Source organism: Mesoplodon mirus (genome assembly GCF_964341445.2).
Source record: "Mesoplodon mirus genome assembly, chromosome: 5".
Lineage (NCBI taxonomy): Eukaryota > Metazoa > Chordata > Mammalia > Artiodactyla > Ziphiidae > Mesoplodon > Mesoplodon mirus.
The window spans coordinates 86,337,869-86,364,919 of NC_138980.1; the positions used below are offsets into that span (position 1 = coordinate 86,337,869).

At 34.6% G+C, this 27,051-nt stretch overlaps 1 protein-coding gene across 5 annotated transcripts in view; it reads right to left on the reverse strand.

Moving 5' to 3' along the window:
* The window catches only part of DMXL1 (Dmx like 1), a 136,628-nt gene extending 109,871 nt beyond the window's left edge, over positions 1-26,757 (reverse strand). For 3 of the 5 annotated variants that reach the window (XM_082621188.1, XM_082621187.1, XM_082621186.1), the window contains exons 1-5: positions 26,143-26,757; positions 12,252-12,377; positions 9,313-9,384; positions 6,419-6,497; positions 1,768-1,900 (exon numbers count right to left, since the gene is read on the reverse strand). In XM_082621188.1, the coding sequence (XP_082477314.1) occupies positions 1,768-1,900; positions 6,419-6,497; positions 9,313-9,384; positions 12,252-12,377; positions 26,143-26,229 (497 nt within the window). In that variant the 5' untranslated portion in view covers positions 26,230-26,757. The remainder of the gene's footprint in view (positions 1-1,767; positions 1,901-6,418; positions 6,498-9,312; positions 9,385-12,251; positions 12,378-26,142) is intronic. The other 2 variants (XM_082621185.1, XM_082621184.1) reach the window with 1 other exon arrangement.
* Positions 26,758-27,051: the final 294 nt, after the last annotated feature.

The following is a 27,051-nucleotide window of genomic DNA, read 5'->3' on the forward strand; positions in this document are numbered from 1 at the left end:
TATGTAAAACTAACTCAGGGAGAATGCCATTCCTAACATCCTGTCATACTGATTTACTGGTGTATTGTCTATCTCCCCCTGTGTGTTCACAGCTATATTCTAAGCACTTTTACCACTGTCTGGAACATGATAAGCACTCAACAAATATTTGTTGAATGAATGAAAGAAACTTGGACTTGCTATCTAAAGGGCATAAGAAAAATTAAGGCTGTTGATTCATACTTCCAAATTGATCTCTATAAAGGTGACATCAATTGTATGTCCTTATTAACAGTATATTAGAATACCTTTTCTCCACTCACTCGTAATAGGTATTATTCATTCTCTTCTTTATGGATATTTCACATTTCTTGATTTTGAGTGAGGTCAATCAACTATTAATATGCTCATTACTCATATGTACTACAGTTTAAAAATTTTCTCAAAAAAAATTTTCTCTTCATTGTCCATTTTTGTTTACTTTTGAGATATCTGTTATTTTCTAGTTAATTTTTAAGACCTGCTTTTAAAAAAGGCATTAACCCAAAATTGTACATATTTCCCAACAAGTTTTTGGTTCTTTTCCTTATGGTCTTTTTGCTTTACAGAAATTTTTTATTGATACACAAAACTATTAATTTTTTCCTTTCCTTTCCTTTCAGTTTCTAGTTTGGGTTTCATACTTAGAAATTTTTTCCATAACTCTAAAACAGCACTTCTCATCCAACAGTGATAGAACACAAATGATAAATGTTAGCCCAATATGTAATTTTTAATTTCCTAGTAGTGACATTTAAAAAAGTAAAAAGAAACAGGTGAAATTAAGTATATTTTATTTAATCCAATATATCAAAAATATTATCATTTTAATGTGTAATCAATTAAAATTTAATAAGAGTTTTACATTTTTTTCTTTGTGCAAAGTTTTTGAAATCTAGTGTTCATTTTATACTTTTAGGACATCTCAATTAAGTCTAGCCATATTTCAAGGGTTCAAGTGAAATGCGGCTATCATACTGGATATGGTAGTATCAAACTGTGACAATTCACCGATATTTTCTTCTACAATTTTTTCATTGTATAGATATTGCTTCTTCTTCCTTTGAAACTTATTTTGGTGCCAAGTATGAAAGAGATTCTAACGTCGTTTTCTCCTCCAGAGCTAGCAAGTTGCCCCACTGATGTAAAATTCCACCTTATATACTGAATCTCCATGTATAATTGGGTCTAACCCTGGATCCTAATCTATCTGTTCCTGTATCAGCAACAAACTGCTTGACCAGTTGTAGCTTTAGAATTCATTTTACTATACTGTATATCTTCATTCTTTTCTTCTTTCAGGATTTTCCTGATTTTCCCATATTTGTCCTTTTAAATAAAATTTTGAACTATGCTCAAAAGTAGAAATTCCAATGAGATTTTGATAAGGATGATGTTCAACATACAGGTTAGTCTGGGAAAAATATACTTCTTCACAATAGGAAAACTTCCATTCAGAAGCATGACAGGTGTCTCTGTCTCCTTTTGTATAATTTAGCAAGTTCTTATTTAACTATCTTCATATAGGCCTAACACATTTCTATGTTTCTTCCTAGTTGTTTATTCAACAATTTAAAAAAAGTAAAAAAGGGTCTGCAGAACATGGGAAATGGTGAATCCTCTGTATATAAGAAAAGGCATGTCAAAATCAATACTTTTTATGTTAGTATGGTTTTACACCAACTAAAATGCATTTATAAGACCACATGGAACAGGTTTATTGGTTTAATCCCCTAATTAATTGCTTACTTGCAATGCCAAATGCATCTCCAATCCCCAAAGTTAAGATCTGTTTTATCTGGATTTTCATCTTCAGCTGATTTCTCCAAGTTAGCACTGGACCACAGTTGCAAACAGCTAGAACCAGTTAAAAGACGATTGCCTAAAAATATATATATCATTCACCAATTATTATTTAGGTATTTAATTAGTGAGTTAAGTACATGATCAAGAGTTTTATTTAATACTATAAAGATAATACAACTTTTTTAAAAAGTCAAATAACAAAAAGAGATTTGGGGTATGGGGGAGTAAAGCTATATTTTAACTTTGTTGAAGCAGCTTAGACAAAAAAGGGAACAGATCGTATCATCTCTCATCCAACAAACATTTAATGAGCATCTTCTTTGTAACAGGCACTGTGCTAGGTACTGGCAATACAATAAGAAATAAAAGACTGTCCTTTTTCATGATCGGTTCACATTCCAGTAGAGAAATATTATGAACAGAAGCATGAAAACATGCAAGTTCAAATATATTCCAGAGAATGCCTCATAATCTCATTATGGTTAAGGGATAAGGTACGTAGTAGACCTAGAAAAAGAAATAAGTTTGGAAAAAAGGGATCATATTGTGAAGCATTTTTGAGGTTCATAAAGGGTTCAGAGTTTGTTATAGGTAGATGGAAGTTAAAGGTTTTATTTAGGGGGTGTAATTTACATAAGTGGATCTGTATTTTAGAACAAGGGGTCTCAACTGGGAGGGGCTGTCAACAGATGGACGTGAAGATGCCCATAAACCTCCTTCCAATGACATATATGTGAACGTTATAGGTATACTTTGCGTATTTTTCTAGAGAGATAATCCATAATTTTCATCATACTTTAAAAAACTCCAGTAAACAAAGAAGAGTAAATTACGATTCTTTATAACTCTAGAGATAGGCAAGATGAAGAAAAACTTAAGACTCTGGGAAATCTGGTTAAATGACAATAATAAATACAGATGGGAAATCATAAGGATCTGAATCAAATATTAAAGTAATAAGCATGGATTTAAAAGCCATTTCAAAAAAAAGAACAGAATTTTCATGGCATGACACCAAGTAAAAAACAGAGAGATACAAGAGGTTTCAAGGATAGATTACAACTTTATGACTTGGGGAATTGAGTAGAAGATTGTGCTATCAAAGAAAATAAAGGGGGTACAATTTTGGCCAAAAAGCTGACAATAAATAAGGCATTCTATCTCTCTGGAAAGATCACTGTATTTAAAAAGTGAGTCTGTGGCAAAACACTGACTTTAGATCAGAAATCCTTAGTGTCTAAATCCCAAATAAGTTACTCAATTAGCTATGTGAACTTGATCGAGTTGGGCAACCTCTGAGCCTCAATTTTCTCACCTATAAAATTAGAAATTTGTGTAGAGCGGTTGTAAGAATTAGCTATAATATGTATTACATATCTAGCACAGGCTAGGCACTTAGCAGAAGCTCAATAAATAGTAGCAAGTAGGTGGAAAGTCCTATAGACGGATAAAAACAGCCCAGAAAGTATTGATACTAATGAGATGTTCCATTTAAATATGGTTATCATTCCATTGTTTAGCTTAGCAACATACATGTTTTCTTTTTTTTTTTACTGAGATGTAACTGACATGTATCATTGTATTAGTTTCAGGTTATAACATAATGATTCAATATTTGTATACAATGTGAAATGACCACCACAATAAGTCTCCTTAACATTCATCACCACACGTGGTTACAATTTTTTTTCTTGTGATGAGAACTTTAAGATCTACTTTCTCTTAGCAACTTTCAAATACACAATACAGAATTATTAACCATAGTCACCATGTCATACATTACATCCCAGGATTTATTTATTTCGTAACTGGAAGTTTGTACCTTCACCTATTTTATCTACTCTCCCCAATCCCATCCCACCCTACTCCAGCCCACTGCCTCTGACAACCACCAATCTGTTCTCTGTATCTATGAGTTCAGTTTTGACAAGTTTTCTTTTCTTTAACATAAACTAAAGGTGAAACTAAGGTAACCCATGAAGTAATCCTTAATTAAGAAATTAATATAGAATACAAAATAATTCATCCCAGTTATGGAATGAAACAAAAGTAGGTAAGGTATGGCATAATACATTGATTTGAACAGAAAGGCAGAAGTATAGATATCAAAGTAGGAAAAAAAAGCATTAAGTCTAAAATAGTAAGTCTTATGATTTAAGCAAGATGCAATAGTGGGTTTGGAGACAACACAAAGGCACTATAGTCAGTTTACTAGCACCATCTGAAAAATATTCTTTATATCCCAATACCTGGCATATACTAATAAGTAAATATTCATCAAAACCAAAATACTGTATTTCACTTAATATATTCTAAATCTGTTTATATAAATAATTACAAAGTTCATTTACAAAAGTAATAATAGCTCCCCAATATATATTACAGTAATAACCCATTTCTCAACCAAACCACTTAAATTTTAAACTTTTTGATTATAAAAAGAAAAATGATAAACTTTTATGTGAATTTTAAATAAATCATGATTTAAAAGATAATGGTCATGAAATATTGGCAAGTCACTACTAGATATGTTAAGAAAATAAGTAGTTATCTTCTAATACTACTCTGTAATGATGATTTTAGAAGAACTAAAATACTGTCAATATCAATAACAGTATCAATACTACCTTCTGAAGAATTAGTACTTACAGACTGCAGGTACAAAAATTCCAGGCAACTACTATGTCATTACTAAAGAAATATCACTCAATTCAAATAATAAATGTTTTTATTACAGTTATTCATGAGACGTCAAGTAGCCAGTTCACTTGCTAACAATATTTTTATGGGTAAGTACCTATATAAATACTTTTTTACAGAAAGTACCAAGTACTTTCAAATATACTACAATATCTGATCATTAAAAAACTATCTTGTGAAATAGATATTACCTTAATTTAAAGTGAGTTAACCATTCTTGGTATGTTAAGTAATCTGCTCATGATCACAAAACTTGTAGTCATATATGTAAACATTTATTGAGAGCTTAATATATCATGGACCCCTAAAGATAAATAAAATACTGAATAAAATAGAATCTAAGCCCTTGCCTAATAAAAAAAAAGGTAAACAAATAATTACAATAAATTGTAGTGCTATCATAGAGTAACCATATAATTTATCATCCAACTAGGAACACTTGTGAAAGTAAAGGTGACACTGCTAATAATCTTATGAGGAAACAGGCATAAACTGGACATCAGCGACCCTATCCAGACTAGAGTTATATTCAAAGTGCTGTACTACATGCCAAATTTGAACCCAGGTCAAATTTTCACTCTTTTCACTGTATGCATAAAATATACCTGTAGGCTACCAGCTAGTAAGCATCAATCTCATGAGAAAAAACATCTTAAAACATTATGTGATTTTTATTTAATCTAAGATAATCTCTTTTACCTTCTAAAATAATTTCCCAAGGTTCTGAACTTCATATTCTAAATTAACATTTTTTCTCAGCCATTTTATCTACTATATTAAAATTTATCTTACCTATCTTAACTGATGACTTCTAGTTCTATGTTCCAAAGATAACTTCTCTCATACACTTAGATTCAAATTTCTAACAATCTAATGAATACTGCTATAGGATAGGCAAGCATCTCAAATTCCATACATCCAAATAAAACTTATGTTCCACTATCTCTAACTCCTACATATCACTCTTCTTGTGATCAAAGATACTCTCAAAGTAATCTGAAATCCAGTTGTCAAGTAATGTCAATTCGACTACCTAAATGCATTTCATATCCATGTATTCCTTTCATTAGTCACTCCATATTAATTGAGCACCTACTATGATAAAGGCACTGAAACAAGTTCTTATTTCTCATTCAGACTACTGCGAATGCATACTTTCCAAAGGCAATTATAGATAATACAGTATTTATCTTCCTGTTCCTCTTGTCTCTGATCATTCTAAGTTACTGCTACCAGAAAAATCTCGCAAAACCATAAATCTTAGCCTGTCACTAGCCATCTTCAAAAACCTATACATTTTATACAATTAAAAAGAATTAAATTAAAATTCTTTAATTCTTCACATGACTGTACAGGCTTTCCATATATGATGTATTCTTATCTCATCACCAGACTCACTCCAGCCTCAATGAAGTACTAACCATTACTAGAATATATCTTATGCTTTCTTTCTTTGTTCCTTTGCTCACTCTGGTAAATTGGTAAAAATGACTTTAGGATGATTTTTTAATGCAGAAATAGATAACTGATACATATACACATTATCTCTTCTTAGAATTCACTTTTTTCCTTCCTCAACCTATCCCTACCTTCATTGTCAAAATCTGTCGACTCTCATGGCAAAAGGCTCCTCTTCAATGGAACTTTGATTCCCCACAAAGAATTAGTGTCTCCTTCCCAAAACAACAGGTATTCCTACAATAGCTGGACACTATTATGGTGCATATTTTCCTTATTTCAGTATAAGCTCTAAAATAGCACAACCTGTTTTACTTACTTTTGTGTTCCCCACCATTTTACACAAAGCAGAACTGAAATACATGTAAGTAAGAAAAAAAAGCAATAGCCTAGACAAGTGTTATTTCACTTCAGTTAATTCTTCTTGTATTCTTACCTGCAGGATCCCAAGTTATATTGTGTGCTATTGAGTCCAGAAAAAATTGGCCACTTTTCTGCCACTGACTATATAATTCCTAAAATTAAAAAGTCATTTAGTCAATAATTATTGGCATCTTTTCTGTCAAATGTATATACTGACACTAATTATTTTTAACAATACATGTACTCATTTTTTTTTAGGTATAATTGACCATGTAGTCATACTTAAAGAGAATAAAATGTTCAGCTAGTCAAGAAAAATAAGAAATATGTGATGGAGGAGATCAGTGAGAGAACATCCATTCCTACAAGTCCAAAAGTCTGTCTTTAGTATATTTAAACAACCAATAAGTATCTGCCAACTAGGACAACATATATATTAACCTCAGACTTTTAAAGTTATAATTATTACTTTATTATTATTATAGTTACAAAGGTTTAATTTTACATGTGTCTGTGTCTGCTATTTGAGGATTCCTCTTCTATAAAGTTTCATCTTCACCTGAGTGCGTATAGTATGTGTGAAAATTCAGAATAAGAGATGTTAACACTTCCCTTACATTACATAATTTAAGGGCTTTTCATTCCTTAAAGCAATATTTTTCAAACTTTTAAAACCTGAAAACCAGTAAGAAATACATGTTGCACTATAACCCAGAACACACACACACATACACACATAAATGCAATCTAAGTTCACCCTTACTACATGTCATGCACTCAACATTTTCTATTATATTTCATTTTCTTTTAAATTCAGGTTGTGGCCTACTAAGTTGACTTCTCTAACCTCTAATACATTGAGATCCATAAACACTATCTTAATGTAGTCGTTCCCATACTTTAGTATGAAAACAGCCTAAGATGTTTATTAAAAATTCAAATGCTCAAGACCCATGCCCAAAGGTTCAGATTCAAAAGGTCCAGAACTGGGCATAGGAAATCTGTACTTTAAACCAACATCTCCAGGTGATTTTGATACAGGTGGCCTGCAGAATATGCTTTTATGAAACACTATCCTGCAGGAATGGCTCTCAATCACAGCACACATCTGAACTCCCTCTAGATCTAGATGTACAAGTACATAGGCACAATCCCACACCTACACATTTAGAATTCCCCAGGGCAGGATCTGGACACACGTATCAACTAGTGATTCTGAAGTGTACCTCTTGTGAAGAACCACCATCTTAAAAGAATATTCCAGAATGTACAAATAAAAGAATATCATATTTTTTATGAGGCTCAAAGGATTCTCTGAGACTATATCCTGGAATTCAAGATTTTGTGCATCTTCCAAGTTTATGATTTTTCCATTTGATCCAGTTTTCCCTTTATTCATCAGGCTTTTTTTTCACCCTCTCTGTGAAGTCAGTGCTGCCTACCAATAAACAAGCCTCTTCTTATTGAATTTTTTACACTATTATATTAAACAATTATAATTAGTACAAGAGAAAATGGGCAAAACCTGAACTTCTCAATTCTACCCTTATCAATAAAGGCATTTTAACATAACAAACTGATTTTTTTTAAAGTCAGCTATTTCATTCAACAAATACTTATTGAGTATTATTTGAAATACAGTGTTTTGGATGGAGCAACCACCTTTAAAATTTGTTTTTAGTGCTATCAGTTACTAACTCATAATGGTGTGAGAGCCTCTAACATTGGATTCATTAGGTAATATATAAACACAAATAGAAATGAGGAGAGAATTGTGGACTCTCCTTCCATGAAATTTTTAAATGGATATCAATTAACCCAGAGAAAATATTTTTCATTAACACAAGGTAGGGAAGAAGAATGCTCACACCCAGGAATCAAGACAACTAGTTTCTCTCTTAGTTCTGGGGCTCAATAGCTGTTTCATTGCTCAAGTCACTTATTTTTGGGTCTCTGCTGCCTTATTTATAAAAAAGAAATAACAGCTGCCCAACTAAGTCAGAGGGAATTTGTAAGATACTAATGAGCTAAGCGAAAATGAAATGAAAGCTATTAAAAGATATATAAGGTCAATCTATTGTTGACACACTGTTTGATTCTTTACATTTAACACATTTCCACAGTCTTTGACATCAAAAATAAACAAACATTAACCAATTTTGGAATTGAGCAAAGAGCCTCTTAAGGTTGACCTGCTTAGTTTCAAAAGCTACAGAGCAGCAAAGAAATAAGCCAGTCCTATGACTCCTACTACAATGCTCTTTAGACCACACCATGCTGATCTTCTTCCACATGGTTCAAATCACTCGTTTAACCTTCAGTAGAGATGGATAAAATAGCCTGTTCTGTCTGTTATCTTTAAGAGCATCTAAACACCCAAGAAATCTACTACATAACCTCAATATTTATAAATTATAAAGTTTTAACCAACTTTCAGGAACTATTTCTGAATATAGTTTCTTTATTAAAAAAAACATTCACTGACCCGCTAACAATTATTACATGATATAGTAAGTGCAAGAAAGTAAGTTCACGGGGTAGGTTAAGACTTTGCAATTAAAACATGTCACTTTAAGAACAAAATATATAAAGCAGAAAAACTACATAAAAGTAGATCACAGAAACAAAGAACAAGTGCCACATATGACTGGACAATGATGTTTGCCACTAGCAATAAAGTAACTGACAAGTTTCAAGTTGTTAACTCTTCAAATACTTAATAAAAGAAAAAAATGATAGATGGAAAAAAAGAAAAGCATTTCAAGATAATTCATAAGCACAATTTAGTTTAATTCTACTTCAATGAAACATACATCTTTAATAAGGAAGTGGCATTTAACATGTCTTTAATTACAGTGTATAATTTATACTGATTTACGTGATCACTCTAATTTTGTACTCTTAAAAATGCTATCTTTTAATACACAACACATTTTCATTTCTAAAAGAAAAAGATGAATTACTGACCAAATTTTTCTTTTGCTTCGGTAGGCTAACTGGTTCAAAAACAGATATAACATTTCCATAGGATGCTGCAATCTTTTAAAAAAGAAAAAAAGAAAGAAAACTTACGGTTATGTTAACTTACTTATGAATCAAAAGAACAAAAGAAATTAATAGTATAACTTAAAAAATACCCAACACAAAATTTCTTTCACCAATACTTGAGAATGTCAATTTTGGGGACTACCATATCTGGATCACAATCCCAGTGCTGTCACTGTGTACCAGCAAGTTAAGCTCTCTGAACCTTAGTTTCTATCTATATTTACAGTATGTATAATATGATCTTCCTAATAGGATTGTTTTGAGGGTTGAAATAACATTTGTAAAGCAGCTGGTAAAGAATTATCTATATAAGATGCATAGTAAATGTTAATTCCCTTCCTCACAGAAGAAAATGTATTGATGTATTCCTTGTCAAGTACAGAATTTGACATGACTTAAAAATCAAGTTTTTAGGTTATCTGTCTTCAAAGTTCAGAATTCTGTCAGTGTATATTTAACTTTTTAGAAATAAAACTTAGATCTATTCCTTTGTAAACTCTCTAAGGAGTATATTTTTTCAATATTCTATTTTATTTGAGTACCTTTCAAATATTTACTCTTATATCAATGAAGCATATCCTTGCTGGCTCTGTTTTATAAGGTAGCTACTACTATAGCTTGAGTGAGTCATAAATGAAGAATATTAAAACATCAGAAATCAGATAGATATATAGATAGAATGAATGATCAGGGATAAAAATAAGAGCACATAATCTAGTGAAGACAGAGTAAGAAATGAGGATGTAACATACATATGGAAAAAAAAAACTTTCAATGGATATTTTAAGGTGTTCTGAGGAGATCTTAGAAGGTAGAAATCACCTGCAGTGACTTCACCTGGGAGTATTTAGTTTGCGCCTTTAAATGTGGATAGGATTTCAAACTGCAGTGAGTGTTCAATTTTAGAAATAGGGCGTAGTATGAACACAAGTGTAAATTTTTTTTTTAATATTTATTTATTTGGCTGCTCTGGGTCATAGTTGCGGCACGTGAAATCTTCGTTGCCACGTGCAGGATCTAGTTCCCTGACCAGGGATTGCACCTGGGGCCCCTGCATTGGGTGTGTGGAATCTTAACCACTGGAATACCAGGGAAGTCCCCACAAGTGTAAATATTATAAGAGGTAAAGTATGTTGGGAGGTGACTGACCATCAGCCCAGGTAGAAGAGAGAAATAATGGACATGAGGCCAAAAAGGCAAGTGTGAGTGGGTTAAATAAGGTCTCAAACCAAGGTGAACAATTTGAACTTTTCTAAGTTCATGGGAAACAAAGAATGGTTTTAAGCAAATGAATAACAAGTCAAATGCAGATGAATTTTCTTAGGAAAATTAATCTGGCAGTACTACAAATAAAAAAACAGTAATGATAAAATATTGATGCCTATGGTATCAAGAAGCATTTCCTTCTAAAAGGTAAACAGAAATCCCAAGTACCAAAATCTACAAATTTTCGTCTTGATACCTTAAGGAATCATTTGAGTATACTGTTATCTGTGAAACAAAGGAAATTTACCCTTTATTAGAATAATTATAAAACCAAATGACCTCTTCATTCTAACCTGGATTTCATGTAATATAGCTTATTAAAAGATAACTCATATTGAAAATTACTAAAATTAGATTTCCAACATTAACAAGCCCTATGTGAATCTAAATGGTATAAGTAAGTTTTTATATACAATCAAGATTATAGAACTACAGAGCTAGGAGATCAAACATGAAGAGAAAGGGAAAAAACTCTAAATGATTTTTAGCATTCCATAATAAAAATCACTTTTGTAGTACAGTGAGAATGAAAGGCATGAACAAAAGAGAGACAGATGAAATACCTGTAACTCTACTTAAAGGAAGGAACATAGGAATAACAAAAAGAACAGTAGTCCAAAAAGTAGGCAAAGACTACAAGAGCTGAAACTCCTTTGTTACGAGTATCTTTAAACTAGGTCCCAAGAAGTAACTTTTCAGAATGGCAGGCTTATTAGGAATGACTACATTAAAAAAAATAAGGTTGGGCCCATTTTGATTTCTCACACAAAATGTTCTGGTAGAATCATAGCATCAAACAATATACATTAATTAAGTATCTAGCAGAAAAATTAAATTTGCATAGTTCAGCCTAGTCTAGCTGCAACTGTACCTAGGCCTGGTCATCTATGCCTATATGGTGCTATATTAAGCTATATGCTATACTGCCTATAAGTTATAACTCTCCCAACTCTGGTACTATATAGAACCGTTATTTAACCTCATGTTAAATCATATGCCCTGTTTCTTTTGTTTTTGTTGCTTTTTTACTTTCAAGGTAACTTTATACTTTCCATGTGTAAACAGAAGTTCAAATTAAATTTTTCATTTTTCTTATAGACTTGGGAGTAAATTATTTTAAAAATTATACAATTTATGTTCATTTTTATACAAAGTTTATCTAGAAGTTACAAGGAGATAACTACCTGTTTACAGACAAAAAAGGACTCTAACAATAATTTCTTTTCAGGGTTTATTTCTAAATAGACTGAAGTTTATTGTCAGTCCTTTCCCTCAATCCAATCAATTTTTAAATAAGTAAGCTTTACACCTATTCTACAGGTAATAAATATTATATTTGTTTGTCAATTCATGGAGAAAACTATGCTATATTTCAAGATTATATGAGAACAGAATTCCTGACAATCTCTAAGATACATCTGAGTCAGGAATTTTGTTCTCTAGAGTGCATCTTAGAGAGCCAAAGAAATCTGTAGCTTCATTGTCTTAGAAACACAGCAAGTCTCTAATTCAATAGGAAATAGATACTTCAGAGACTATATTTACAAAAACCATATTCAAAACAAATCTCATATCACCACAAGATTACAAACCTTGCCTTGTTGCATTGAACAATCTACACATCCTACTTGAATATTTCCATGTTTAGCTCCTGGGATTATTTGCAGTCTTTCAAAATCACTTCCCAGTATAACAATGTCACATCCAGATGCATAAGCCTAAAAACAAACAAAAAAAAGAACAAAGTAAAATAAAAATGATAAAATTGTCAAGAAAATATTTATCATGTAGAACACTGGCGTTAAATATTATGTTTTAACAGACTAATTTTAAATATTTTTAAAAATCTTTATTATTTGAGAATATTCCCCTTACCTCCCATATATAGTCCCATCAGTCAGTCCTTTCTGCAAAATATATACCAATGCCTTTCACTTTTTCCATCTCCACTGAATGCTACTGCCCTTATCTAAACTACCATAATCTCTCTCCTGCATTATTGTTTAGACTCTGACTGCTTCCATTCTTGCTTCCCTCTAATTCCTTTCCACACACAGACAAGAATGATCTTTCAAAAATGTTTATTACACCAAGTAATTTTCCCTTTAATAGTTTCCTCATTGCACTTGGAATAAAATCTCAACTTCTTACCAATGTCAATGCCCTAAATGATTGTCCTAGTTCCCCAAATCCATCTCAAGCTACTCTTTCATTCCCTCAATTGGCTCCTGCCCCTACATTGCCCTTCTTTCTGTTTCTTGGGCATTTAACAATCTTTTTCTACCTCAAAGTGGTTTACCTTCCTTCTATCTGCCTGGTCTTTGTCTAACTAGCTTCTTTTCAACATTCATGTCTCAGTTCCTGAATATACTCATATTGATCAATATTCTTCCCCCCTCCCCTAATTACTTTCCATCACACTACTTTTTCTTCTTCATAGCATATACCACGATTTGTAAATATCTTGCTTGTTATCCATTTCCATTACTACAAGTTAAGGTCCAAGATGAAAAGGTAGGGTTCAAGTTTATCTTGTTCTCTGCTCTTAGATCACAGGAGTTTCTTCCATTTAAGAGTACGTGGCTGTCGTCCTAGAAATTACATGCAGCATAATTCTGAAAATAAAATATCTATCATAAACTGTTTTCCAGGGGCCTCCCTGGTGGCGCGGTGGTTGGGAGTCCGCCTGCCGATGCAGGGGATACGGGTTCGTGCCCCGGTCTGGGAGGATCCCATGTGCCGCGGAGCGGCTGGGCCCGTGAGCCGTGGCCGCTGGGCCTGCGCGTCCGGAGCCTGTGCTCCGCGGCGGGGGAGGCCACAACAGTGAGAGGCCCGCATACCGCAAAAAAAATAAAAAATAAAAAAAAATAAACTGTTTTCCATCCTAAGTTCTTAAAATTTTAGTAATTCTTTACTTTCTCATCACTTTTGCACATATACATACACCTTACTTAATGTAAAAAATATTATACTTTATACTTCATGACCGTAATTCCTACCAAAGCCAAAATGGTTCTGTACAAGCTACCAAAAAATATTAGAAAAGGGACTTGAAAGAACATACAAATAAATCTGCTCACATTACCAACAAGAAAATGAGGCCTAAATCGGCTGACAACTTCTTAGTGGCAGAGTGGGCTTGAAAACTCTGATCTCTTGATTTTTGATCTAGTGCTATTTTGATGGCAGAACAGGAACTTCCCTAATTAAGCATGCTTGTCTGGAATTTTCCTAAAAGGAATTAGGGGAAATCAAGTCTGTTTCTACTAGTGTCACACAGTGGAAAAAACTGGCTCAGTAAACAAACAAAAAACCTCATGATGGTCTGCTCACCTAGGTGTAAATATCCACAATAAGATCATAAGGCTTGTCACGAGACTTAACAGCCAGAATAAATTCCAAAAACTAATTTATGAAAAATGTCATTAACAATACTCTAAAATACCTTAATATTTTAGAAACTGATTTTCTCCTGAATATTAAATTTTGATAAAATACTGACTGCCACTGTTTACCAAAATACTGTATTAAATTTGGAATGTTTACAATGTAGATTTCCTCATCACTAAACAAAATTTTTTCAGTTTCCATTAACTAGAATATATATATATATATTTTAAAATGTGTTCATAACTTTGTCTTCTTTTTGTTTACCTGCAATTATCTATCTACTTACAGATATTGTGTTGCACCTATTTTTGTCAATCAGGACTCTAAGTTTTCCTGAATTAAGTCTACATGAATCCTGAAGTACCTCACAAAATTACTGTTTAATTCAACAAGTATTAAACATTTATAAACCTGATAAATGCAAAGTTATCTCAGAAATAAACATCTATCCCTATAGAAAGATGCCAACTTATAATACAAATAAACCTTGATCATTCAAAGACTTATCCAGTTCTGGATTACCCTTGTTCTTTTGCTGTTGCTATTATACTATCACTGCCTGTCAGTTAATTTTTCCTTAGTGACGGTACTAGAAGGTGCAAAGCTATCTATCCCTAGTTTTGGTAAACTTTAAATTGAATAAAAATTATTGATCTTCATCTGGAATATTTCTGTCATTCAGTCCTCACTTTCTTCTTTCAGAGTTATAACTAATGGATGGCAATAAACTGGTAAATGGGGAAAAAAAAAAGAATATAACCAACTGCAGTTCACACTTCATCAGTTGACTATTATCCTTGGAGCTTACAATAAAAAAACCTCCTGGTTTTCTTGACTACAGAATTTTAATTTTTATAGTTTATTTGACTGTATAATTAATTAAATATAAAATGCATTAAAGACAAACTATATTTGTGTTTTGTTCCATTTCTTAATCATTTTCAAGAGTGTATAAACATCTCCTTAAAAATCCTGCTGTGCACAGAATACTGGTTGAATAAACTGTGGTACATAGCCACGATGGAGTATTAAACAGCTATAAAAAGAATGAGGAAGAAATCTATGAACTGACTTGGAGTGATTTCTAGGGGATATTATAAAGTGAAAAAAAAAAGTAGAAAAGAGCACATATGGCAATTTTTTGTGTGTAAGGAACAAGGAAAATAAAATACATGTACTTGACTTGCTACAAAAAGGAACAAAGGGAGAATAAAACTAGGGAAAAATGAAGTTGGATACCTACAAAGGGGGAGAAGATGGAGTGGAAGCAAAGAATAACACTTCTGAGTATAACTTTTTATATACTTACGACTTCTTTTTAAAATTGAAGTATAACTGACCTACAGCACTCTGTTAGTTCCAGGTGCACAACACCGTGATTCTACATTTCCATACATTATGAAGTGATCATCATTAAGTCTAGTTAGCATGTGTCACCATACAATGGTATTACAGTATTATTGACTATATTCCCCATTCTGTACATTTAATCTTTATGACTCATTTATTTTGTAAATGGAAGTTTCTATTTCTTAATCTCCCTTACCTATTTCACTTATCCCTCCCACCTCCCCCTTCCCTCCCCTCTGGCAACCAAGTTTGTCCTCTGTATCTATGAGTCTGTTACTGTTCTGCTGTTTGTTCATTTGTTTTGTTTTCTTAGATTCCACATATAAGTGAAATCATACGGTATTTGTCTTTGTCTGACTTACTTCACTTAGCATAATACCCTCCAGGGCCACACATATTATCACAAATGGCAAGATTTCACTCTTTGCTTATGGCTGAGTAATATTCTACTGTGTGTGTATACATGTATACACACACACACACACACACCCCTTTATCCATTCATCTACCAGTGGACACTAGTTATGACTTTTGAAACATGTTAACGTCATACATATTCAAAAAATTGATTTAAATCAATCAGAATGGGGGGGAGGTGAAACAAAGGAACTAAGTACATTTCAAACAAATACTATATCTACACTGAAAGAAAGAAGGCAGAAAGGAACTAAGTAACTTATGAACACAGAATTTGACTATATGTTTGCAGCCTTGGAGAGTGAGAAGGAAAAAACTAGTCTTCCTCCCGTGTTTCTCCGTTGCTCTCACATTATTACCACATTCACAACACTTCTGACACCAGATGTGTGGGGGTTTTAATCACACCAAGCAAGCAATTCTGTGACACCAACTGAGTATCCTACAATTTAACTCAGTCCTGACACTATCTACCTGGAGATAGCATCAGATCCCACAAGTTAAGGGCTCAGCCTTAACTGAGACTGCCCTCCACTTCAGATGCTAATCACAAGTAGTAGGTCCTCAGATTACCCACAACTTCTGTCCCAGTCAAAGGTTCCCATGACCTCTTCCCCCTTGCATTTATTTGCTAAAACAGTGCAGAGAACTCAGGGAAACACTTATGTTTACCAGTGTGATAAAGGATACAGACAAACAGCCAGAAAAAGAGATGGGGGCGGGGAGGGGGGCACTTTCTTGTGCTTTCCTCTATCTTTCATTCACTGTAGTCATCTGAGCCTATTTTTTCTTTTTGGCAGGGCCAAATGCGAAGTGTATCCCATTTAATCCTCACAACAAATCCTGTGAGATATTTACTATAATCAATCCATTTTACTGATAAGGAAACTCGAACTTAGATTGAGTAATTGGCTCAAGTCTCAGAGCTAGTATCAGGCACAAATGAGACTGAAAGCAAGTTATAACTAATGGGAAAGAACATACTCTTACTCCTTCTGCTATGCTGCCATACGATGCCTTATAAATAAACATGATGAATTTAATAACTGTTCCCTAATTTCTTCCTATAATTAAAAATGACTTCTTTGGATGTAAAGCAACCAGAATTCCCATAACTGCTGATACAAATGTAAAATAAAATGGTACCACTACTTTGGAAAGCTAAACACAGGCACACTCAATGATCCAGCAATTCTACCTCTATGTTTATACCCAACAGAAATGTATCTATATGTACACTAAGAGACATGTACAAGAACATTCATAGCTATTCATAAAAGCTCCGAAGCAGAACAAACTCAAACATATAATAGAATGCATAAATAAACTGTAGTATATATTTTTTAAATGGATAGCCATCAAGGACCTACTGTATAGTACAGGGAACTCTGCTCAATATTCTGTAACAACCTAATTGGGAGAACAATGTGAAAAAGAATAGATACTTATAACTGAATCACTTTGTTGTACACCTGAAACTAACACAACATTGTTAATCAACTGTACTCCAATGTAAAATAAAAAGTTAAAAAAAATACTGCAGTATAATCATACAATGGAATACTATAAAGCAATGGTTCTCAAACTCTCTGGTTTCAGTAATCCTTTGTACACTTAAGAAAATACTGAGGATAACCACCCTAGCTTCCCCCTCCCCAAGAGCTTTAGTTTGTGTGGGTTATCACTATCTATATTTACTCTTTTACAAAACTGAGAAACATAATACACTAATTGATAAGGTAATCAAAACTTCCCAACAAATAAAAGCCCAGGACCAGTTGGCTTTACCAGTGAATTCTACCAAACATTTGAAGAATAATTAACACCAATCCTTCTCAAACCCTTCCAAAAAACTGAAGAGGCCATTTAACAAGGTCAACATTACCGTTATACCAAAGCTACATGAGGCACTATAAGAAAAGAAAATTATAGGCCAATTTCCCTGATGAATATAGATGCAAAAATCTTCAACAAAATACTAGCAAACTGATTTCAAGAGCACATTAAAAAGATCTTATACCATAATCAAGTGGGATTTACCCCTGGGATGCAAGGATGGTTCCATAAAGGCCATATATGACAAGCTTATAGCTAATATACTCAATGATAAAAAGCTAAAAGCTTTCCTCTAAGATCAGGAAAAAGACAAGGACGCACACACTCCCACCAATTCTATTCAACATAATATTGTAAGTCCTACCAGAGCAATTAGGCAAGAAAAAGAAATAAAAGGCATTCGAATCAGAAAGGAAGATGTAAAATTGTCTGTTTGCAGAAGACAAGATATTACATATAGAAACCCTAAAGACTCCACCAAAAAACTGTTAGAACTAATAAATGAACTCAGCAAAATTGCAGAATACAAAATCAACATACAAAAATCAACTGCATTTCTATATGCTAACAATAAACTATTCGAAAAAGAAATTAAGAAAATCCAATGTATAATAGCATCAAAAAGAATAAAATACTTAAGAATAAATGTAACCAAGGTGAAAAGTCTTATACACAGAAAACTATAAGACATTGATTAAAGAAACTGACAACACAAATAAATGAAAAGACATCTTCTGTTCTTGCACTGGAAGAATTAATATTGTTGAAATGTCCATACTACACAAAAACATCTATAGATTCAATGTAATCTCTATCAAAATTCCAGTGGCATTTTTCACATAGGGAAAAAAAAATTCTAAAATTCACATGGAACCACAGAAGACCCCAAATAGCCAAAGCAATCTTAAAGAAAAACTAAGCTGGAAACATCACATTTCCTTATTTCAAACTATGTTGCAAAGCTATAAAAATCAAAACAGTATGGTATTGGCAAAGAAAACAGACACATAGGCCAAAGGAACAGAATCATGAGCCCATACATAACCCACACATATATGGTCAACTAATCTTTGACAAAGGTGCCAAGAATATACAACAGAGAAATGATAGTTTCTTCAATAAATTGATGCTGGGAAAACTGTATATCCACATACAAAAGAATAAAAGAATAAAATTGGACCCTTGTCTTACATCACACACAGAAATCAACTCAAAAATGGATTAAAAACTTAAACCTAAAACCTGAAACCACAAAACTCCTAGAAGAAAACATAGGGAAAAAGGCCCTTGACAATTAGTGATGACTTTTTGGACACCAAAAGCACAAGCAACAAAAGCAGTAATAAATAAGTAAGACTACATTAAAATGAAAAGCTTCTGCACAGCAAAAGAAACCACCAACAAAATGAAAAGGCAACCTAAAAATGGGAGAAAATATTTGTAAACCTTATCTGATAAAAAGTTAATATCTAGGGCTTCCCTGGTGGCGCAGTGGTTGAGAGTCCGCCTGCTGATGCAGGGGACACGGATTCATGCCTGGGTCCGGGAAGATCCCACATGCTGTGGAGCGGCTAGGCCCGTGAGCCATGGCCGCTGAGCCTGCACGTCTGGAGCCTGTGCTCTGCAACGGGAGAGGCCACAACAGTGAGAGGCCCGCATACCGCAAAAAAAAAAAAGTTAATATCTAAAATATATAAGGAACTCATATAACTCAATACCAGAAATGAACAATCCAATTAAAAATGGGCAGAAGACTCAGATATTTTTTCAAAGAAGACGTACAAATGGCCAACAGGTACATGAAAAGATGTTCAACATCACTGCTCATCAAGGAAATGCCAATCATAACTGGATGAGAGGGCCTCCCTGGTGGCGCAGTGGTTGAGAGTCCGCCTGCCGATGCAGGGGATACGGGTTCATGCCCCGGTCTGAGAGGATCCCATATGCCGCGGAGCGGCTGGGCCCGTGAGCCATGGCCGCTGGGCCTGCGCATCCGGAGCCTGTGCTCCGCAACGGGGGAGGCCACAACAGTGAGAGGCCCGCATACCGCAAAAAAAAAAAAAAAAAAAAAAAAACTGGATGAGATATCACTTCATACCCATTAGGATGCTATCAACAAAAAGATAATAGATAAGTGTTGGTGAAGATGTGAAGAAAGGGAATCTTTGTGCACTCTTGGTGTGAATGTAGATTGGCACAGCCACTGTAAAGAACAGTATGGAAGAGTCCTGAAAAAATTAAAAGCAGAACTACCATATATTCCACCAATCCAACTTCTAGGATTATATCCAAAGATGATGAAATCACTGTAAGAGATATCTGCACTCCCATATTCATTTCAGCATTGTTCACAACAGCCAAGATATGGAAACAACCTAAGTGTCCATCAGTGAATGAATGGATAAAGAAAATATGTTTTACACACACACACACACAAACACAAAAGAATACTATTCAGTCATAAAAAAGAAGAAAATTCTGCCACTTGTGACAACCTTGCGGGCATTAGGCTAAGTCAGACAGAGAAAGACAAATAATGTACATATGTATTCCACTTATATGTGGAATATAAAAACATTGTACTAATAGAAACATTGTACTAACAGAATAGAATGGTGGTTGCCAGGGGCTATGGATGGGGGAAATGGGAGATGTTGGTCAAAGGATACAAACTTTCAGTTATAAGATGAATAAGTTCCAGGGATCTAATGTACGGCATGGTGACTATAGTTAACAATATTGTATTGTACAGTTGCAAGTTGCTATTAGAATAAGGCTTTAATGTTCTCATCATAACAACAACAAAATGGTAATTATGTGAGTTAAAGGATATGTTAACTAACCTTATTGTGGTAAAGATTTCACACAATATATGTGTATCAAATCATCACATTGCACACCTTAAACTTACACAATGTTCATGTAAACTGTATGTCAATAAAGCTTGGGGGGAAAAAATAGAGAGATGAATCTGTACAGAAAATTCAAACTGGATATCATGCAAAAATCACTTGATATAAACATATCTTCTTATGGATATTTTTAATAGATTATTAAAATTAATTCAATCTCTAGAGTTTATACAACATGATGAGTTAATAAGCATGGAAATACACCAAACGAAACCAGGAAAACAAACTTTAATTCAAAATGGGCTCTGCACACAAAGTTCATAGCAGCACTATTTACAACAGCCAAGACATGGAAGCAACCTAAGTGTCCATCAACAGATGAATGGATAAAGATGTGGTATATATATACAATGGAATATTACTCAAGACATAAAAAAGAATGAAATATTGCCATTTGCAGTGACATGAATGGACCTAGAGAGTATCATACTAAGTGAAGTCATGGAGAGAAAGACAAATATTGTATGATATTGCTTATATGTGTAATCTAAAAAATAATACAAATGAATCCATATCTAAAACAGAAACAGACTCACAGACATAGAAAACAAGCTTATGGTTACCAAAGGGAAAAGGGAGGGGGGCAAGTGATAAATTAGGAGTATGGAATTAACAGATACAAACTACTATACATAAAACAGATAAGCAAAAGGATTTACTATAATACAGGGAACAATATTCTTGTAATAACCTATAATAGAACATAATCATATATATGTGTGTGTGTGTGTATACACACACACACACACACACGCACACACATATCTCCAAATCACTTTGCTGGACACCTGAAACCAACACAGTATTATGAATCAACTGTACTTCAATTTTAAAAGTCAATCAATGTAAGTCACACAGAAACAAAATAAAGAAGAAAAATAAACAAAATGAGCTGTGTGTGATTTTAAAATAATCCATCTTTACTAAATTCGTAAATAAAAATAACCCATCTACCTGGTTTTAAATAAAAACCTAAGATGTAATACTATACATAACATTCTAAACCAAAATCTAAAACTAGTTTTATAGATTTTTTCCAAAATAAATTGTTCTGAAAAATTCATTTCAAGGTGCCCTATTACTATCAAAACAATAAGAACAGCACTGGTTTATCAAATAAATTGCCACACTACCTAAGCTTCAAAATTAATATGTATATATTGTAATTGGTACACTAGCTGCTTCTGTCAAAAGATCTGTAATCAGAATAACCTATTACTAAGCAACGAAAATTAAATTGAGAAATGAAAATCCTTTTACTAGGCATATATAATATTGGGTTTACTAACTTTGAGACCAAACAAGGTGCAAAGAAAGAACTGAGTTCATATGTGTGCTTTCAAGCATACAACTGAAACATGATTTTTAACTTTAAATTTGGCAGACAACCTTCTCCAATATTCAAAAATTACCCAAGGCTGCAACAGTCAGCATTCTAATTTGGAAATCCTGTGATTTCTGTACAACACTTAGATTTCCTGTTTTCACTGTTTTGTTTTAACCAACCACACCAGGTAAATATCCCAAAGAATTTCTTCCTGGTATACTTCCTGGTTAAATGAGCTATGTTTGGCATGTTGTAATTAACGTTATTCTCATTTTTTTAAACACAACATTAAGAATTCGTATTACTTCAATAATTTTAAAGGTACGTTAATACTATTTAAAACATAAAATTTTAAAATAGGCTAAATATTTAAAAAGAAGTCCAATTTGTACTCGTAATAGCATATGAGCACCACAAAAATCATTCTCTTTCTCCAGATACAAACAGTATCAAACTTTCCCCTCCTGTATCTCTCCATCCACAAACATTAACGTGCTTCTCCAAAAAAAGAACCTCCTATAAAGGTTTCCCTACAGTGAACAAAACAAAAAGTTAAACTAAAGGATGCTTACTATTACAGAAAGAAGGAGAACGCTAATTCAGCCTCCATTTCTCTACCAACACCCAGATAACTGCAGTCAGTCTTTTGACTTCTAATCTGGGTCCCCTTGGCTGGGAACACAGAGTTGTCTAATACAAAAGGGAGTCCGGAGTTATTACATGTTTGTTATCCCTCGTATAACAAAGGCATTTGAATTCCAAACTAGAGACAACAAGTCCTAAATATTAACACAATCTGTCTCTTGGAAATTATCTCCCTTTCCATTTCAGTAAAAACACAATTTCAACACCAAGTATGGATAATCTATTGTATATTAAAGCACATGTCACTAGCATGCACAGAAACATTAGAAAATCCAGATTCTAACTAACTATGCCTGTTTTTAACTTATTATTTGTCTTTTACAAATAAAACTTTTATTCTAAAAACAAAAGTTGTCAACAGATCAGGACCAGGTTGCTCATATACTTTCGCTCTAAAGACAGTATGAGATTAACAAGGGAAAAGGAGTGAGAGAAAAATTCATGTAAATAAAGAAAAACTAAAGAATTTTTGCTTTAGATATCTGAAATCTCTCCTGGTTACTCACCTGATATTTATGGCAAAATGCGTAATAAATGACTTTGGAAAAACATTTTTAAACTTTAATTCAAGTATTTTATTTGGACTCAAATCTAAACATCTAACATTTTTTAAAAAACACAATTTTTAATTATATAGCAATAAGGCTTCTTTATCTATTAGTCATCAATTCAACCCGTATTTATCAAGCACTTTTTATGTGCTATGCATTATAATGAGTTTAGCCTTTATAATAACTGACATTTTTAAGGGTTTTACAGGTACTAAGCAATGAACTTAGCACTTTCTCATGTAACAACCCTATGAATAAGTTCTTTAGCCCCACTTTACGGATAAGAAAAAAAGAAATTCAAAGAATGTAAAAGAACTTGCCCACGGATACATAACTAACTATAAGGACTAAGTTGGACATCAAATTCAGGTAATGACTCTACTATTAGGTGACACCAGTACTTCAATCGCTGTTCCAGGCACTCACAATGAAACTGTGGAAGACATACACAAGGCAAGACAGGTCACTAATGTAATGAAAGTGCAAATAAAGTGCTTTGAAAGTATAAGAGAAAAGGTCACTGCCTACTAGAAGCTTTCTTATTAAGAGAAAAGTCAAAATTGTTTGATGCCAGTTTAAGTAGTAAAAAAGTATCTAATACTTACATATACTAACTATATTAGTAATTTCATATTTTAAAATCAAGAATCCATGAGAAATGGCACTCAACTTCATTTCAATTTAAAACCTATCAGACTGTATTCAGAAAACAGGATCTCATCTCTTGTAATCTTTCAAAACAAGAATAAGTTATCTGCAAACATGCAAAGAGATGAATTACGAATGTAAAGTCTGTCTTTAGAGAAGGCATAATGTAACAGGACAAACAAAGTAATTCTTCAAGTGGGCCTGCAAGAGGAAGATTTCACGTCCCTAGCTCAAGTAAAACTGGAATTTGGAGAGTTTTTTAGTCTGCACATACCATCTACCATTAATGTTTGCTCTCTTTCTATGAAAAGAAAAAGAAGCCAAAATCAAAAGAGGTTAAAAACAAAATTCAAGGAGTAAACAACAGATTCTACATTTTAGCAAAGACAGTAATTTCAAGAGAGATAAATTTAAGATGTATATAGTGTCCAGTAGACTGAGGGCAAGAAACTTGGTTTATAACGGAATATCAATTTAATGTTAGAGAGTCAGGGATGGATTAGCTGCAAAGGGAAAAAGGTGATTGTTAATAAACTATCACCAAAATTATAGAGACCTGGGATCTCTTTATACTAAATAACAACAAAATGTTTATTTTTACCCTATTTCCTGAGATCTGGAAGAAATCTACAGTAGGCTTGGTGGGAGATGATTAAAGCCTGGTCTATCGAAACAGACTCTAAAATTCAGTAGAACTGTGCAACAAGCTACATGATGGTGTAGGATAGCCTTATCTTTGGTACATTAACTCATCTCTCCTTTAAAATAACAGAAGCATTCACCAAGATTTTATATACACTTAGAAGGATCATCTAGATGTATAAATAGGCCATCATATTGTATATGCTTTGAAGTTCATACCACTGCTTACACAGATTCTGAATGCCTTCTCAGAAAAAGCTGTTAGAACTTACATTTGAGGAAGCACTCATATAATTTTAGGAGATGGCAGAGAATGTAATGTTACCATCCTATAATCTCCCACTAGCAAAATCTTCTTAGGATGATCTTTATTTTCTAAATAAAGAAAGAGCAGTGAGCAATGTTCAACTGCAGGGAGACTACGGTTGCCCACTGAGACCCTCAGAGTTCACTCTCCTCTTGAGCATTGAGGCGAGGTCAACATTTAGAATTAGAATCTCTAAAACTGCTAGTGTCAAGTGCAAGTTAAGGTGTGTATGAGTCACTCTACAGTGGAGGTACAGACTCTATTCGAAAGCAAAGTACTTGGTTGGCACAGATCTAAAAGCACAATTCAGGTATTAAATGCCTCCGCCATGTTAAATAATGACTACTATTTTTTTCCTATTATTTATTCCGACTGATAAAGATGACCAAAAAAAGTCAAAATCGTTTGAGAAGAAAACCTGGGGCATCTATTAAGGTGTTTATTTTGTTTCACTTTTTTATGCAAAATTAAGTTTTAATCACAACTAAGAGATAGCTATTCAAGTTGTAGCAAAAATCATGAGCGCTATACATATATTCAGATATAGGCTATCATGTGCAATACTGACTTATAGCTTGAAATTATTATAAAAACTATACTTAATTCTTTTAAAAAACGCTATAGTTAAGGCAGAAAATGTCAGTATGCTGGCTGGTAAGTAGCAAAAGTTTGGGGCCCTCTTCCTTTCACTATCTGGGGAAAACAAATGAAAAACAAGACACTTTCATTTAAACTTTAACCTGGAATTACCACTACACACCAAAGAGGAATTTTACTGAGAAACAGTAATGCAACTTTTAGTAATTAATGTGAACAATCTAAAATAAATATAAGCCTCCCAGGACTACTGAACTGTTACATATGGAATTCAAAGGATGGCAGGAGTGAACCATTTACGAAAAAGTTTTTTCTTTCCAAAGTTATTCCCAGTGAATTTAAAGAAAAATAAGTGAAAAGCACTGTTTTCACTCAGCGCTAGTTGTTGACAGCTACCTGTTTTTAAGACACCCACCCTTTTAAACTACAAAGACACTTGACCTAAACTTAGAGGAAGAAATTAATCCAATTCCAACTATTCCTCAACTTGACAATTAGAGCCTATGGAGTGGGGCAATAAAAAGCCCACACACACATTACACACCAACGATTCTCGGATAAACGATTTTAGTAAACCTCCCCAGCCCAACGACGTCAGATTAAAAACTTTAAAAATCCTACAAAACATTTTAACTTCCGAGTTTAGCCTCTGTACATTAAGTAACTCAATGACCGAAGCGTTATTGCCTCCTTCGTTCTCAAAGGCCAGTTCCGCCGGCCCTAAGGAGCTGGGACCTCCGTAGGGGACACCCCGCGAGGGCGACGAGGCTTTCTCGGCCTCTGCCCGTCACTCTGGGCCGAGCCCGGCTGACTCAGGGGCGCGGACTCGCAACGGGCGACGCGGGAGCCTCCCTCACTCACCGTGAAGCGCTGGTCGCCGACGCTGCCCACGGAGAAGCAGTGGTCGCCGGGGTTCACAGCCCCGGTCAGCACCTGGTGCAGGTTCATGTCGGCGCCTTAATCCAGCAACGGATGTCGCGTCCGGCTCATGCCCGGGGTCAGCGGCCGCTTCCCTCCCTCTTTCCCTCACGGGCGGCGGCCGCTCTTGGAAGGAGACGACGGCAGCGCCAGGCGCCAGGAGCGGGAGCCGCTCAGCTGCGGCCCGCAGCTCATCCCGAGCCCCCGCGGGCGAGGCCCGGAGGGGGCGGACCGGCGAGCGGGCGGAGCGCCGCGCTCGTCCGCGCACCTGTCACAACCCGCGCGGGCCCAGGTGAAACTCGGGGTCGACCCAGCGGCCGCGACCCCGGGCCGACTCACCGGCCAGGAGGGACACGCCGTCCACAACACTTCCTCTGGGTTCTGGGTGGCTGGCCCGGACCGAACCCAAGTGGCGCAAGCAGCACCCGCTCGTCCTCGCCCCCCTGACCTGACTCTTCCCTGCTCCGGAGCCGGCCACCCCCACTGGCCTCGGCGGCTCTCTACGCGTCGCTAGGTCCCTTTGGCGGAAATATCGCGAGATTCTCGCGGCGAAAAGGAACACTGCGGGAAAGGGTTGACTTTTTTACCACAGTCTACAGAACGGCAAGTGAAAAACGCCTCTTCGAGTGAGATGTTGGCCAATCCAGAGATCCAGTCCACCTAAGGCTCCGCCCACTGCTGAGGACAGACCAATCTCTTTGAGGCTTGTGAGAGACGGTGTGCGTTTGAATGTTGAACGTAAGGAACCTAGTAAAAACCTAAAGAGCCTTGGAAGTGGTAAGTGTTGTCAACTTATGCTTTAGGTTAGGGCTTAATCTGACTGTTGGGCCAGAAAGCTTAAAAGGCAGAAGT